A 15,244-nucleotide genomic window follows, 5' to 3' on the forward strand; every position below is an offset into this window, starting at 1 on the left:
TGTAATTATTCATTCAAATCTGCCTGGTCTTAGAAGATTCTATTGTATTTGAGTGCCATTTACAGAGTTATTGCCCTTAATTTTGAAATCTACAGTGCATTCTATATAATTTTTATCTCCTAAGAGCACGGGTTATATGAAAAACCACATGTTTATTTCTGTTTACTATGACATTTCAAACATAATATCACAAAATAAAAATATGTAGGCTTTTTACCCATGAATCACATTTTGCATGATCCTTAGCTAGAGTGCTACTTAATTTGCAATGATTGATAAAGCAGTTTTTAAAAAGAGCCATTTTCAGCTTTTTCAGAGATTCGAAGAATTCAAAGAGTTCAAATTCTGTACTACAATTGTTTAGGTTGAGGCACACTACAGCCTATTTTGACAAGTACATATGTGCTTTAGAATTATTATACACTAACACAATAGAAACTGAATTAGTTGTGCAGTTCCTTACCTAATTGGGTTTTCACTGTAGATTCTGTGTTATCATTAAGTTCAAGATCATTATGGATATTATAAAATTGGTTACAAGGTATGGCAAATTGATAGACAGCCACTCACAAAATTTTAAATTAATCCATTCAATTGTGAACTGAGATTCTTGTGGTGAAAAATTTCTGTATTATTCCTTATAGAAAATAAAATGCTTCACATGATGCAGCTTGATACAACTGCAGAGATCTAACCCTGAACATTTGGGGCAAGTATGGACACAACATTCAAACTTGATACAGCTTTAAGTTTTGATTATGATCCAATATATATTTAACACAGGTTAAGAATTTTACCATAATTGAAGCTGTCACTTATTTGCCCCTTATTCCTAAATGGTTGAAGTCAAAACATACGAAATCAATCCAAACCTTCCCTTGGGGGTTTGGCACTTGTGGTACAATATCAAAGCAGTCCTTTACCTTTTTCTCAAATTATTATCCATGAATAAAAAAAATACTTGTTTCTGGTCCTTTTGTGGCCTCTTCTTATTTAGCTCAAGTCACAACCCCCAAAAATCTTCCTTTGGTGGTATGGCACCTCGTAGTAAAATTTATGAGATTCATTCAATTCTACTAAAGTTATTGTCTGCACATTAAAAAAAAACTTGTTACAGGCCCCTTAATCCAATATTATACAATTGTTATACAATTTCAAGGTGATTAATTACTTATAGTAATTATCTGGATATGAGGAAAGTGCATGTTTCTAGCCCCTAATTTCAAATACGTTCAAGTCTTAACCCAAAATCAAAACCAGTCTGACCATTTGTGGTTTGAACCCTTGTTATAAAATTTTATGAAGATCAACCAACTAATAATCAAGTTACCATAAAAAACCAAGTTTCTATGGACAACATTTTTGCAGCCATATAAAAATGGCAAAGTCCCATTAAACAGAGTTATTGAAGGACACCCAAAGTTGCCTGCAATGTATGCCCTATCTATAACTAGCCACACACAAAATTTGAAATTAATCCAACCATCATGAGCAGTTTTTTTTTTAATTTTTTTATTTTCTATAAAATTTTGTAATAAATGGAAAAGTACCAGGAAACAGGTAGAATGTCCCATCTATATAAAGCTTAACATCAAATATGAAATCAATTCAGCCAAGATAATTGCAACAAAATTTGGATTGACAGACAGGACTGGTGATTCTGATATACCACCCACTCGTTGAGTAAGTCTATTATAATCAAGTAAGAATATGTGATTAATGTATAGGTAGGTATCTAAAGAAATTAGAACCAAGTTGTTTAATCTTAATTATAGCATGTTAGAATACAATGTAGTAGCAAAATGTAAACTAACATATGTCAAATGTACATTAAAGGCCAAGGTGAAAAAAATGAAAGAAATTGAAAGATTTTATTGAAAATCTTGACAGACCTCCACTGTAGACATTCTACAATAGAGAGAAAAAATTACACCAATATTTACATGATATCCAAAGATAATTATACAATTGGCTTATTTATACAAGAAAATATCTTCACATAATAACTATCTGTAATCAGCATCAGATTATGTCAATGAGGAACTTAATAAGTACACTACCAAAGTTTGTTGGATACTTGGTTAGACAGGGAAATGTACAGATATCAAAAAGATTGATTGGATGAAATTCAACCTATTTCTTTAAAAGGAAAGAACATTATTTTGAATTGGGTGAAAAAAAATCAAGAAATGTAGCACTTAAATATTGAAGGATTATATCATTAGAGTTAGGGTAATCATTTGGATAAAGTAATCATGATTGAACCTTATACAGTATTCCAGAAAGTTGCACCATGGCAGGTTTTAAATGTAAACAAAAGCATATTTAACTAAATCAAAATAGGAGTTGTTAAAACAAGTGCAAAACCTGTAATGGAACATAACATGATTTCCTCATTGTCAAAAAAGTAGGAATTTGGAGAAAAAATAGGAATTAAGGGGGTAAGGTCTAAAAAAACTGGTTTCTGCTTGTTCAGAAAAAAAAATCTTCAACTTAAATTTCCCAAAAAAAACAGCAGAAATTCCTATTTAAGTAGGAAGAAAATCATGGCTGATGAACACTTCCCTTACAAATACATTGTAACTGAATGGCTGATGAACACTTCCCTTACCAATACATTGTAACTGAATGGCTGATGAACACTTCTCTAACCAATAAATTGTAACTGAGGTTGCTGCTCTCCACACAAAAATGTCCATGAAATATTCCTTTTTTCTTAGTGATAAACCAGTAATGCTTATATAGAAGGTGATATAATTCTGCAGAGAAGAAGCATTTTGAGTTGATGTATCAGTACTTCAGTTCCAAACTTATTATATGTTTTTGTTAAAGCCGTTAGCCTTTCCATTTTTAAAATAAGAATTCCCTAAATTTGTAAGTAAATGGTTAAAGAGCATTCATGTCAACAAGAATCTATGTGATGACAGATTTACGTGATTTATTAACAGGTTTACAGTTCAATACCAATGGTAATGTGTTCATGATTTGCTGGAAAATAAACTTATTGATAATCAGAAATACAGAAACATAGCACTTAGCCGTGTGTTATCTATCAAAAGAAGGAACTATACATTCCAACAAACAGTGATGCAATTGCATCATTATGGCCACTTTTCATATCATGTTCAAAAAGCCTATTTTGTAATAAAACCCTGAATATTTTTGTATGAATACATGTTAACCTCAGTTATATTTAAAGCCAACTTATCAAATCTATGCATTACACCATTCAAAGCATGACATGTCATGTTGAAAAAAAAAATAGAATTTTTTAATATCAGTCTAAAATGCTTTACATATGATCCTCAGACCTAGCAATGTTTATGAGCTAGTTAATGAATGACAAATGAGCATATTTAGAGTTTCATTTCAGTTCTTTGGGTTGTAGAACATGATAAGACTAGCTAGACAAAAATAGACAGCAATCAATTATTCAATACACATATTTCGACTGATATGGTAAAAATCAACAATGACCTAAAATAACACTGAAACAATGTTTTCAAATTTCCATAATCAAGATTTTCTGACAAATATTGCATGAAAGTCTTGCACAAAATTTCAAAATCAAAGCAATAGCTATTATTTCCAGTTCCATCCGACTAGCACTAGTAATGACCAGATAACACTAGTTTAATCTAGATCTGGTGAAGATTTGTTATTGCTGCTCGTAGGGTGATCGTCCGTGTAGATTTTTAGGGCTTTCTCTTTCCTTGGGGAGTAAGTCATTCTGGTTGATGTTCTATTCAACCTACAATTCATAAAGTTCATAGACTAAATATTCAAACAACAACATTTAGGTTACATGTAATAACTTCAAGGAATAGTTTATAATCACTTACTTATATACATCTAGCAGCTATTCAATTAACTTTGGTTTACTCTAATTTCTGTAGATATGTGATTGCACAGCAATACAAAGTCCCCTACCGAAAGAAATTTATGTTGAAGACAACAGAATGCAAACATTGCAAAATTTATTAATAAAAAATGTGGAAAATTTCTAAGTTCAAGGGCCATAACCATGCAAAATATCCACAAAACTTTGGCAAATTTGAATGACTTATTAAAGAATAATACCTGGCATTCTCTTTTTGTTGTAGTTCTTTTTTCTGTTCGTCCGACAACTCCATTGGCTTCTCTGATTTATCTCTGGAAATTCAGTTATCAAAGTGAAATTATAACAAATTTTAATTAAGTGTTTACCTGTATATGAATATTATAAGGGAGATTAGAGTGATTTAAATTAATCTGAAATAATTGATTATACTTTAATGTTTCTTTCTTTACAATGATGTGATAACATTGTGTAATTTTAAAATTTAAATGAGGAATAAAATTTGACCAGACAAAGAAAAACATGAAGTTGCATGTACTGTCATGCTAGATATACACCATTCATTCCATTACATGAAGAATGAATTACAAGGTTATTTCGGCCATTCTTTGAGTGTGGTACAATGTGAACATATGAACTAATACCTCTCATGAAAAGCTGTTTTGAAAGCTAGACTGTTTTCTGTATAAAATGAATTGTGATAATGTTTCCAATTGTTGAGAATTGTTATTGCTTACCTGTAAAACAAGACACTTCCATCATCACAGATGTACAGTGGCCATGTATTTAATGTTGTAGCATGGGGACTCCAGTCTAAATCTGTGTTCATCTCAAGGAGGGAAACATCACAAGGGAAATTACCTCTACCCTGTTAAAAGAGACATATTTTATTGAAATGACCATTAATGACCACAGAGAAAATGCCTAACTACCTATGTCACACGAGGAGTTATTGGTTGGTCTGAAATGTCATATTTTCTAGTTTTTTACCTCAAGGATTTTGGTGTTGAAAAAATGATGGAAAAAAAGGCTTGTTATGACTTGAATAGGAAAAATGTGAAAATTTGACTACAAAAAAATCTTATTTACAATTATATAATTCAAAAATTCATAATATAGCATGACCATTGTACCTTATTCATGCTGAAGCTGATGAATTTGATAATGCGGTCTATTTCATCAACAAATATATGTACATGTACTTATTCAAAATCTTAGGTATATAATTACCTTAGCATAGTCTATGCTGTCTTCAGGAATTCCACTGATTTCAGATATCTATAAATACAATAATGAAACAATATTAATAAAGTTTATAAAATTGAGCCTTGTTATAAAATCTAGGTAAAAGATTTACACTATCAGTATGAGTAATGATGGTATATTTATTTTATTATTTCTCAATTATTCTTACTGTCTGATATTTTCTACCTCAGGCTACTGCTGTGATACTCAAAATATAAACAATTTCCAATTAAAATGTTAAATTAATTCAACTGTGATGAGGTCAATCAACAGAACAAATTCAGTTTTGAATGTTTTGATAGAACATATCCTAACGGGCTCATTGTGACTGCAACTTCAATACTGCAACTATTCTGTATCTCATAAAAAATAGTTCAGAACTTTGAAAATATACTTGAACACGGTGCATGTCTGTATCTAATGATAACAGTAAAATGTTTCATTTATTTTCTACACCTTGTTGAGAAACTTGGAATAAACAGCCTAAATCATATTACATATGTTTTACATAGGAAATATCATAAGATATTTTTTAATATATTCTGATGGAACACAATATGATATTAACATTTGAATGAAAATGCCTACTTTAGATTTGAGTTCTTGGACAGTTTGTTGTGTAAGGAATATCTCCTGGAAGTTATCCAATTCTACTGTAGCTGGATGCCACTGTCGTACGAATATAGCTAACTGTGATGAGCATGTCATCTGTTCATCTTCTGCGATTAGAAAATTTAATTAATACATTAATAAAATAAGTATTGTGTACAATGAACAAATTCATTAAATATGTCTTGGCAATATTTAGCAGAACCAATTTTTATCCCAGGTGTCTATCTCTTCTGATAACACAGGGTTACAGTATTCATAATGAAGTATATGACTTACCATCTAATACCTGTAAAAAGACCTCCCAGTTGGCAAATATTGGAACATCATCTTCATACACCTGCTTATCTAGGTAAATAGAACCGGGGTTTTTCCATGTTTTCTTACGTAAACGACACCTGAAATGGAAAGAGAATATATCATAGAATCAGTATTACAAATGAAACCATTATACTAAAAGGAAAAAAGAATGTTTCACCACTTTCCTATCTAATATCAATAAGACATATATTTATGCAAAATGACTTTAAATAATGTAAATAATGATAAACCTAGTTTTTGCATTCTAATGTAGAAATGTTCTTCCATTGTAAATTGTCATATCCAAACAGATTTTATAATTAAAGAACCTTAGTGAGCACGCTCACATACCCCACGCATCCCAATGTTGGATACTCAAGTAAATTTGTTTGTAAGAGAAATAAATGTAGAATGACCCCCATAAAAAAAGGAATAAGAGTGTTGTTCAGGCTTTAAACCTTTATCTTCTAACTAAATTCTGTTACTCAGAATGGTAGTTTCAAACTCCAGACTGTGATTTCTGAGTTTTACTTTAATCCAAAGTAAATATCATTGTGGCAAAACAAAACATACACTTGACCTGTAACTTATCATGGTGAGCTTATATACCATGTCATAATCTGCAAGCATTTAGAAAAAAAAAAGTCCAAAAAATGGTTATTTCTGTGAATTTAGCAAAGTTCAAGGCCTGTTATTTTGGTAAAAATCATTGGAGAGGAACAAACTACAAACTTGTCCTGTAACATATCATGGTGAATTTACATACTAAAAATCATGTCAATATCTGCAAACATTTAGAAAAAAAGTCTGGAAAACTTCTTTCTGTTAATTTTGCTGAGTTTAAGGCCTGTAATTTCGGTAAAAATCATCAGAGCGGAACAAAACACAAACTTGACCTGTAACTTATCATTGTGAACTTATATACCAAAAATCATGTCAATACCCGCAAGTGTTAAAAAAATCCAGAAAACTGAAGATGGACTGACAGATGGACTGGGAAATGGGTCAAAAACATTATACCCTTTGCAACTTCGTTGCATGGGGTATAATAAACGGATAATTCTTAGGCAGAGCTGAAACATGAAATTACAAGCAAGTCTCTAATAAGCATGATGTTGTATGTCGAGACATTCTCTCTATATCATGTAACTTTAAATGATACTGTTATTAAAGTTGTATACACAGAACCTACTAGAATCCCATGTAATGGAACTCACAGACAAATCAGAGAAATCATCAAATTAACACAAAGTTAAATCTACATATTTAACAATGACCTCTACTGACCTATCTAGAGGAATGTCTAGACCACATTGTTCTTTTATTTCTGGAATGATGAGTCTCTTTGATTCTAGCACAGTCATTCCTTTGGCAAATATAGTATCTACCAGAAACTTGCTTGGCTGAAAAATAGAGTTTACAATGTGTTACTAACTAGCTATAAACCTAAGAATAGATGTACTGAGAACTTGCAAGCCTACCATGTCAAATACATAAAACTAGCATGCAACTTTGATCTTAAAATGTTTGAGTCCAGGAAATAATTCTCTCCTTTTGGGTAATAATGATTTTCATTCTTATTTGTTACAATTTTTCATAGAAGACTAACCCTTTAGGCCCATGGAGTCAAAGTTCTGTGTGCTTAAAATAGTCTGCAAATCACTGAGTTAAAAAAAGACAAACAAGCTTACAAAGACAATAACACCCCTTCATTAATCAAATGAAGTTATATAACCATAAAATCAATTCTTTCCTTTTTAAGTCTTCTGTTAGTAACTATATTTTGTCATGCATATTTATTTATGATGCCAACCTTCATATATTTTTTCATCAAAATCCCTTGAGTGGTTTATGAGGATTTTGCAATTAAAAGGTTTTAACAGGTAAAACCCTCAAGTTGGATCATTTCTCTTCGGAGTCTTCTGACAGTAACAATATTTCTCCATGTAATTCTAAATATGATCCCCAACCTTCCTGTAAAGTTTTATCAAAATCCCTGAAGCAGTTTGGAAGACTCGGCAAATACAAAAATCATCATGTAATATCATAGTAATTAGTTGTAAGGGGAAGACTTGTTTATAAAACAGATCAATCTGAAATTATACCACTTGTTAAAACCATGTGTGCATGAAATTAATTAAAATCTTTTCTTACCTCCGGGTCCTGAACATCCAACTGGAACACTTTAACTCTGTATTCACCCTGCTTCAAAGCTCTACCTAACTTTATGTTCAGCTTAAAAAAATAGTTTATTTCAGTACTATAGCACTACATTCAATTATTATAAACCAAATAACAATTGTAAATGTATCTACATCTTACCAACCATAAAGATAATAATAATATTGAATATTTTTCTGAAACTGCCGACATAAAAATGAAAAAAGTTCTTGACCTGCCAACCCTTCATATTTTGGGTACATTACAGAAAAAAAACTTATTTTTGGTTAGGCCTTACAGTGTCAATATCAACGAAACTTGTTGGAACTAAGAACTTATATGCAGCTTAAGAAACATAATTCTGCATTTGAAGACTACTAGATTAATTATTTTCAAAATGTTTGGTCTTTTCCTTTGAGTTAATACAATACATTCTGAGCAAACCAAATAAACTTACTTTTCCATCTTCAAAGAAAGACAAGGTTTCAGACAGTCGGATACTCTCAAACTCCTGGTTCTTTGTGTATACTCTGTATACCTGTAACAATATCAAAACTTTAATAGATCTTGTACATAACCTTAACTACGTCAAACTGTCAAATATCTAAAAACTATTATTTCCATATTGAATTACACACTACATGCTATTTCATCTAGTATAAATACCCAATATTTTATACAAGTATTCAATTATATGTAATTCAATCATATTGTTTACGTCTCCAAATGAAACTACTGTCCTTCACCTACCTTAAAGTTTTCTGAATCAGTACCAACATATTGCTCTAGTTCTGCTTTGAAAGCACCCAAGGTTATTCTTTTATCCACTAGAATTGTTAATGCTGTAATGAGAAATGTTCAATTATTTATAGTAACATTATCATTTTTGTTCCATTTGAAATGAAAGTGGAAATATTTTGAGGTTGATGCTGACAAATGAAATTATAAAAGGAACATGGATTTAGTTTTCAAGCTGCTATACCCTCCATGCTACAGCTGGTATAACCTTCCTGCTACAGCTGGTATACCCTCCATGCTACAGCTGGTATAACCTTCCTGCTACAGCTGGTATACCCTCCATGCTACAGCTGGTATACCCTCCGTGCTACAGCTGGTATACCCTCCATGCTACAGCTGGTATAACCTTCCTGCTATAGCTGGTATACCCTCCATGCTACAGCTGGTATACCCTACATGTTATAGCTGGTATAACCTCCATGCTACAGCTGGTATACCCTACATGTTATAGCTGGTATACCCTCCATGCTACAGCTGGTATAACCTTCCTGCTATAGCTGGTATACCCTCCGTGCTACAGCTGGTATAACCTTCCTGCTATAGCTGGTATACCCTCCATGCTACAGCTGGTATACCCTCCAGGCTACAGCTGGTATACCCTTCCCTGCTACAGCTGGTATACCCTCCATGCTACAGCTGGTATAACCTTCCTGCTATAGCTGGTATACCCTCCATGCTACAGCTGGTATACCCTCCATGCTACAGCTGGTATACCCTCCATGCTACAGCTGGTATACCCTCCATGCTACAGCTGGTATACCCTCCATGCTACAGCTGGTATAACCTTCCTGCTACAGCTGGTATACCCTCCATGCTACAGCTGGTATACCCTCCATGCTACAGCTGGTAAACCCTCCATGCTACAGCTGGTATAACCTTCCTGCTATAGCTGGTATACCCTCCATGCTACAGCTGGTATACCCTCCGTGCTACAGCTGGTATACCCTCCAGGCTACAGCTGGTATACCCTCCATGCTACAGCTGGTATAACCTTCCTGCTATAGCTGGTATACCCTACATGCTACAGCTGGTATAACCTTCCTGCTACAGCTGGTATAACCTTCCTGCTATAGCTGGTATACCCTCCATGCTACAGCTGGTATACCCTCCATGCTACAGCTGGTATACCCTCCATGCTACAGCTGGTATAACCTTCCTGCCATAGCTGGTATACCCTACATGCTACAGCTGGTATAACCTTCCTGCTATAGCTGGTATACCCTCCATGCTACAGCTGGTATACCCTCCGTGCTACAGCTGGTATACCCTCCATGCTACAGCTGGTATAACCTTCCTGCTATAGCTGGTATACCCTCCATGCTACAGCTGGTATACCCTCCGTGCTACAGCTGGTATAACCTTCCTGCTACAGCTGGTATAACCTTCCTGCTACAGCTGGTATAACCTTCCTGCTATAGCTGGTATACCCTCCATGCTATAGCTGGTATACCCTTCCTGCTACAGCTGGTATACCCTTCCTGCTATAGCTGGTATACCCTCCATGCTATAGCTGGTATACCCTTCCTGCTACAGCTGGTATACCCTTCCTGCTACAGCTGGTATACCCTTCCTGCTATAGCTGGTATACCCTTCATGCTACAGCTGGTATAACCTTCCTGCTATAGCTGGTATACCCTCCATGCTACAGCTGGTATACCCTCCATGCTACAGCTGGTATACCCTCCATGCTACAGCTGGTATAACCTTCCTGCTACAGCTGGTATACCCTCCATGCTACAGCTGGTATACCCTCCATGCTACAGCTGGTATACCCTCCATGCTACAGCTGGTATAACCTTCCTGCTATAGCTGGTATACCCTCCATGCTACAGCTGGTATACCCTCCATGCTATAGCTGGTATACCCTCCATGCTACAGCTGGTATACCCTCCATGCTACAGCTGGTATAACCCTCCTGCTATAGCTGGTATACCCTCCATGCTACAGCTGGTATAACCTTCCTGCTATAGCTGGTATACCCTCCTGCTACAGCTGGTATACCCTCCATGCTACAGCTGGTATAACCTCCATGCTACAGCTGGTATAACCTTCCTGCTACAGCTGGTATAACCTTCCTGCTATAGCTGGTATACCCTCCATGCTACAGCTGGTATACCCTCCATGCTACAGCTGGTATACCCTCCATGCTACAGCTGGTATAACCTTCCTGCTATAGCTGGTATAACCTTCCTGCTATAGCTGGTATACCCTCCATGCTACAGCTGGTATACCCTCCATGCTACAGCTGGTATAACCTTCCTGCTATAGCTGGTATACCCTCCATGCTACAGCTGGTATACCCTCCATGCTATAGCTGGTATACCCTCCATGCTACAGCTGGTATACCCTCCATGCTACAGCTGGTATAACCCTCCTGCTATAGCTGGTATACCCTCCATGCTACAGCTGGTATAACCTTCCTGCTATAGCTGGTATACCCTCCATGCTACAGCTGGTATACCCTTCCTGCTATAGCTGGTATACCCTTCATGCTACAGCTGGTATAACCTTCCTGCTATAGCTGGTATACCCTCCATGCTACAGCTGGTATACCCTCCATGCTATAGCTGGTATACCCTCCATGCTACAGCTGGTATACCCTCCATGCTACAGCTGGTATAACCCTCCTGCTATAGCTGGTATACCCTCCATGCTACAGCTGGTATAACCTTCCTGCTATAGCTGGTATACCCTCCTGCTACAGCTGGTATACCCTCCATGCTACAGCTGGTATAACCTCCATGCTACAGCTGGTATAACCTTCCTGCTACAGCTGGTATAACCTTCCTGCTATAGCTGGTATACCCTACATGTTATAGCTGGTATAACCTCCATGCTACAGCTGGTATACCCTCCATGCTACAGCTGGTATACCCTCCATGCTACAGCTGGTATAACCTTCCTGCTACAGCTGGTATACCCTCCATGCTACAGCTGGTATAACCTTCCTGCTATAGCTGGTATACCCTCCATGCTACAGCTGGTATACCCTTCCTGCTATAGCTGGTATAACCTTCCTGCTATAGCTGGTATACCCTCCTGCTACAGCTGGTATAACCTTCATGCTACAGCTGGTATAACCTTCCTGCTATAGCTGGTATACCCTCCTGCTACAGCTGGTATACCCTCCATGCTACAGCTGGTATACCCTCCATGCTACAGCTGGTATAACCTCCATGCTACAGCTGGTATAACCTTCCTGCTATAGCTGGTATAACCTCCCTGCTACAGCTGGTATACCCTACATGCTATAGCTGGTATACCCTCCATGCTACAGCTGGTATAACCTTCCTGCTATAGCTGGTATACCCTCCTGCTACAGCTGGTATACCCTCCATGCTACAGCTGGTATACCCTCCATGCTACAGCTGGTATAACCTTCCTGCTATAGCTGGTATAACCTCCATGCTACAGCTGGTATACCCTACATGCTATAGCTGGTATACCCTCCATGCTACAGCTGGTATAACCTTCCTGCTATAGCTGGTATACCCTCCTGCTACAGCTGGTATACCCTCCATGCTACAGCTGGTATACCCTCCATGCTACAGCTGGTATAACCTTCCTGCTATAGCTGGTATAACCTCCATGCTACAGCTGGTATAACCTCCATGCTACAGCTGGTATACCCTCCATGCTATAGCTGGTATACCCTCCATGCTACAGCTGGTATAACCTTCCTGCTATAGCTGGTATAACCTCCATGCTACAGCTGGTATAACCTCCATGCTACAGCTGGTATACCCTACATGCTATAGCTGGTATACCCTCCATGCTACAGCTGGTATACCCTCCATGCTACAGCTGGTATACCCTCCATGCTATAGCTGGTATACCCTCCATGCTACAGCTGGTATACCCTCCATGCTACAGCTGGTATAACCTCCATGCTACAGCTGGTATACCCTCCATGCTACAGCTGGTATAACCTTCCTGCTATAGCTGGTATAACCTTCCTGCTATAGCTGGTATACCCTTCCTGCTATAGCTGGTATACCCTTCCTGCTACAGCTGGTATAACTTCCATGCTACAGCTGGTATACCCTCCATGCTACAGCTGGTATAACCTTCCTGCTATAGCTGGTATACCCTCCATGCTATAGCTGGTATAACCTTCCTGCTACAGCTGGTATAACCTTCCTGCTATAGCTGCTATACCCTCCATGCTACAGCTGGTATAACCTTCCTGCTACAGCTGGTATAACTTCCATGCTACAGCTGGTATACCCTCCATGCTACAGCTGGTATAACCTCCATGCTACAGCTGGTATACCCTCCATGCTACAGCTGGTATAACCTTCCTGCTATAGCTGGTATACCCTCCATGCTACAGCTGGTATACCCTCCATGCTACAGCTGGTATACCCTTCATGCTACAGCTGGTATACCCTTCCTGCTACAGCTGGTATACCCTCCATGCTACAGCTGGTATACCCTTCCTGCTACAGCTGGTATACCCTCCATGCTACAGCTGGTATACCCTTCCTGCTACAGCTGGTATACCCTCCATGCTACAGCTGGTATACCCTCCATGCTACAGCTGGTATACCCTACATGCTATAGCTGGTATAACCTTCATGTTATACCAAGCCCAACTCAAAACAAAAATGGTTTCAGTTCAAAAAACTTTTTTGAACTCATCAATCATACAGATCATTAAATCACAAGTAGATAAAGTGATCAACAGGTGGATGAACTCTAAAGATTTATGAATTGTTGGAGCAATACTAATAATAATACCTGTAGAGTATTTAAGAACATTACAGAATTCTTAAAGCTTCTTGTTATTCCCTGTTTTTCTTAATTTTTATCATTTTGGGAGGTGATTGAAAGTTTACACTGGCATTCAATGCACAACTCTTCAACCATTTAATTTATTTTAATTTATTTTCTACCTGTGACAAAATTAAATTATTACAACTTTTTGCCATATTTCAGAATCAGAGTTTAAAATAAGATGTAATGAAAGAAAACAAGGAAGAAAGCAATAATAAACATATCATGATTATACTTACATCTTTGTTTGGATAATAAATCTTCATCCTTTTCCACAACTTGGAAAAAATGTTTGAATGGTTCCTCATGAACAATTGTTACTTCATCAGCGTCCCAGTTCTCACTCTTATTTTCGGTATCACAATTTTCATTTCTATTTTCTGTGTCCCAGTTTTCACCTTTATTTTGTGAATCCCAATTATCCCCATTTTCATTACCCAAATGAGTATCCATGTCATTAATTCCCCTATCACCAGGAGAGGGTGGTGCAGTCTGTTCGTCACTATCACAGTGTTCAATTGGTTCTCTTACATGATCGTCTACACTATAGTTATCTCCCCCTGATTCAACACTACAGTTTGTGTTAAGACTAAATTCAGCACTTGTGCTCGTGTCCTGACTACTACAACTAGCCCCAATGGGACTACTAGTCCTACCTTCCGATCCTGTTTCCATGGGAACATTACATTGTCCAAGAGATGGATCACTAATTGAATTACTTAACGTTACTGATTTAAATTTAGAATCAACTTCGCTGTCACTACCACGATCACTAATCCCTTCATCCACATCCAGTGAACTATTGTCTTGTGTAGATTTAACACTAGAATACATGTCCTCTATAAGTTTATTGTGACGGAAACTGGATTTTATGTATTCACTGACATCATCTGGAAATACAAAAAACAAAACAAATTAAGGTAGGTGATGAAGTTCTATAAATGATACTTCTTTACGTAGTTTTAAAGAACATTGCAAATTACATTATTTGGTCTGTTCTCCCAGTTCTCACTGTATACTATGAAGGTAATTTTACTTCCTGGTACCAATTTTCAACTGTTTTCTAAGTTTGTAGGTTAACTTTGGATTACATTAGTTCACAAAGGAATCTTGGCACTATTTTTTAAACAACTGAATGGCCAATCAAGAAAAACACAGAATTGTTATACCACTTCCAATTATAATTCTTCAGTATGTGGTATCAACCTAAATGGATTCCAAATTGGATGATTAACACCAAATATTCAAATCTTCTATAAAATAAATTCAGTAAATTTTCCCATATGTATTGGAAAAAATACATTGGATTTTTTTTTCCTTTTTTGTGATTACAAAGGAGAGTAGGTAATATATTTTTAAAATTGGGAATTTAATGGGGCATTAAATGATACCTGACTACATTGCAAACAATTTTGTGGGGTAAAAACAACTAAAAATAGCTATAACTATTGAGTAAATAACCCCATAAAACTGAAATTCCAACTTTACCTGTATTATATGATATTCAATAACCATAAT

General features: G+C 36.3%; 1 protein-coding gene across 2 annotated transcripts in view; it reads right to left on the bottom strand.

Moving 5' to 3' along the window:
• Nucleotides 1–1,857: 1,857 nt before the first annotated feature.
• Nucleotides 1,858–15,244, bottom strand: part of LOC148614742 (ubiquitin carboxyl-terminal hydrolase 47-like) — a 37,913-nt gene continuing 24,526 nt past the window's right edge. For both annotated transcript variants that reach the window (XM_088589056.1, XM_088589055.1), the window contains exons 24-34: nt 13,966–14,616; nt 8,903–8,994; nt 8,610–8,690; nt 8,147–8,227; nt 7,280–7,395; nt 5,972–6,090; nt 5,672–5,802; nt 5,069–5,116; nt 4,576–4,706; nt 4,081–4,152; nt 1,858–3,751 (exon numbers count right to left, since the gene is read on the bottom strand). In XM_088589056.1, the coding sequence (XP_088445182.1) occupies nt 3,634–3,751; nt 4,081–4,152; nt 4,576–4,706; nt 5,069–5,116; nt 5,672–5,802; nt 5,972–6,090; nt 7,280–7,395; nt 8,147–8,227; nt 8,610–8,690; nt 8,903–8,994; nt 13,966–14,616 (1,640 nt within the window). In that variant the 3' untranslated portion in view covers nt 1,858–3,633. The remainder of the gene's footprint in view (nt 3,752–4,080; nt 4,153–4,575; nt 4,707–5,068; nt 5,117–5,671; nt 5,803–5,971; nt 6,091–7,279; nt 7,396–8,146; nt 8,228–8,609; nt 8,691–8,902; nt 8,995–13,965; nt 14,617–15,244) is intronic.

Source organism: Perna viridis, chromosome 6 (genome assembly GCF_037379345.1).
Source record: "Perna viridis isolate PV_CMFRI_1.1 ecotype Kerala chromosome 6, ASM3737934v1, whole genome shotgun sequence".
Lineage (NCBI taxonomy): Eukaryota > Metazoa > Mollusca > Bivalvia > Mytilida > Mytilidae > Perna > Perna viridis.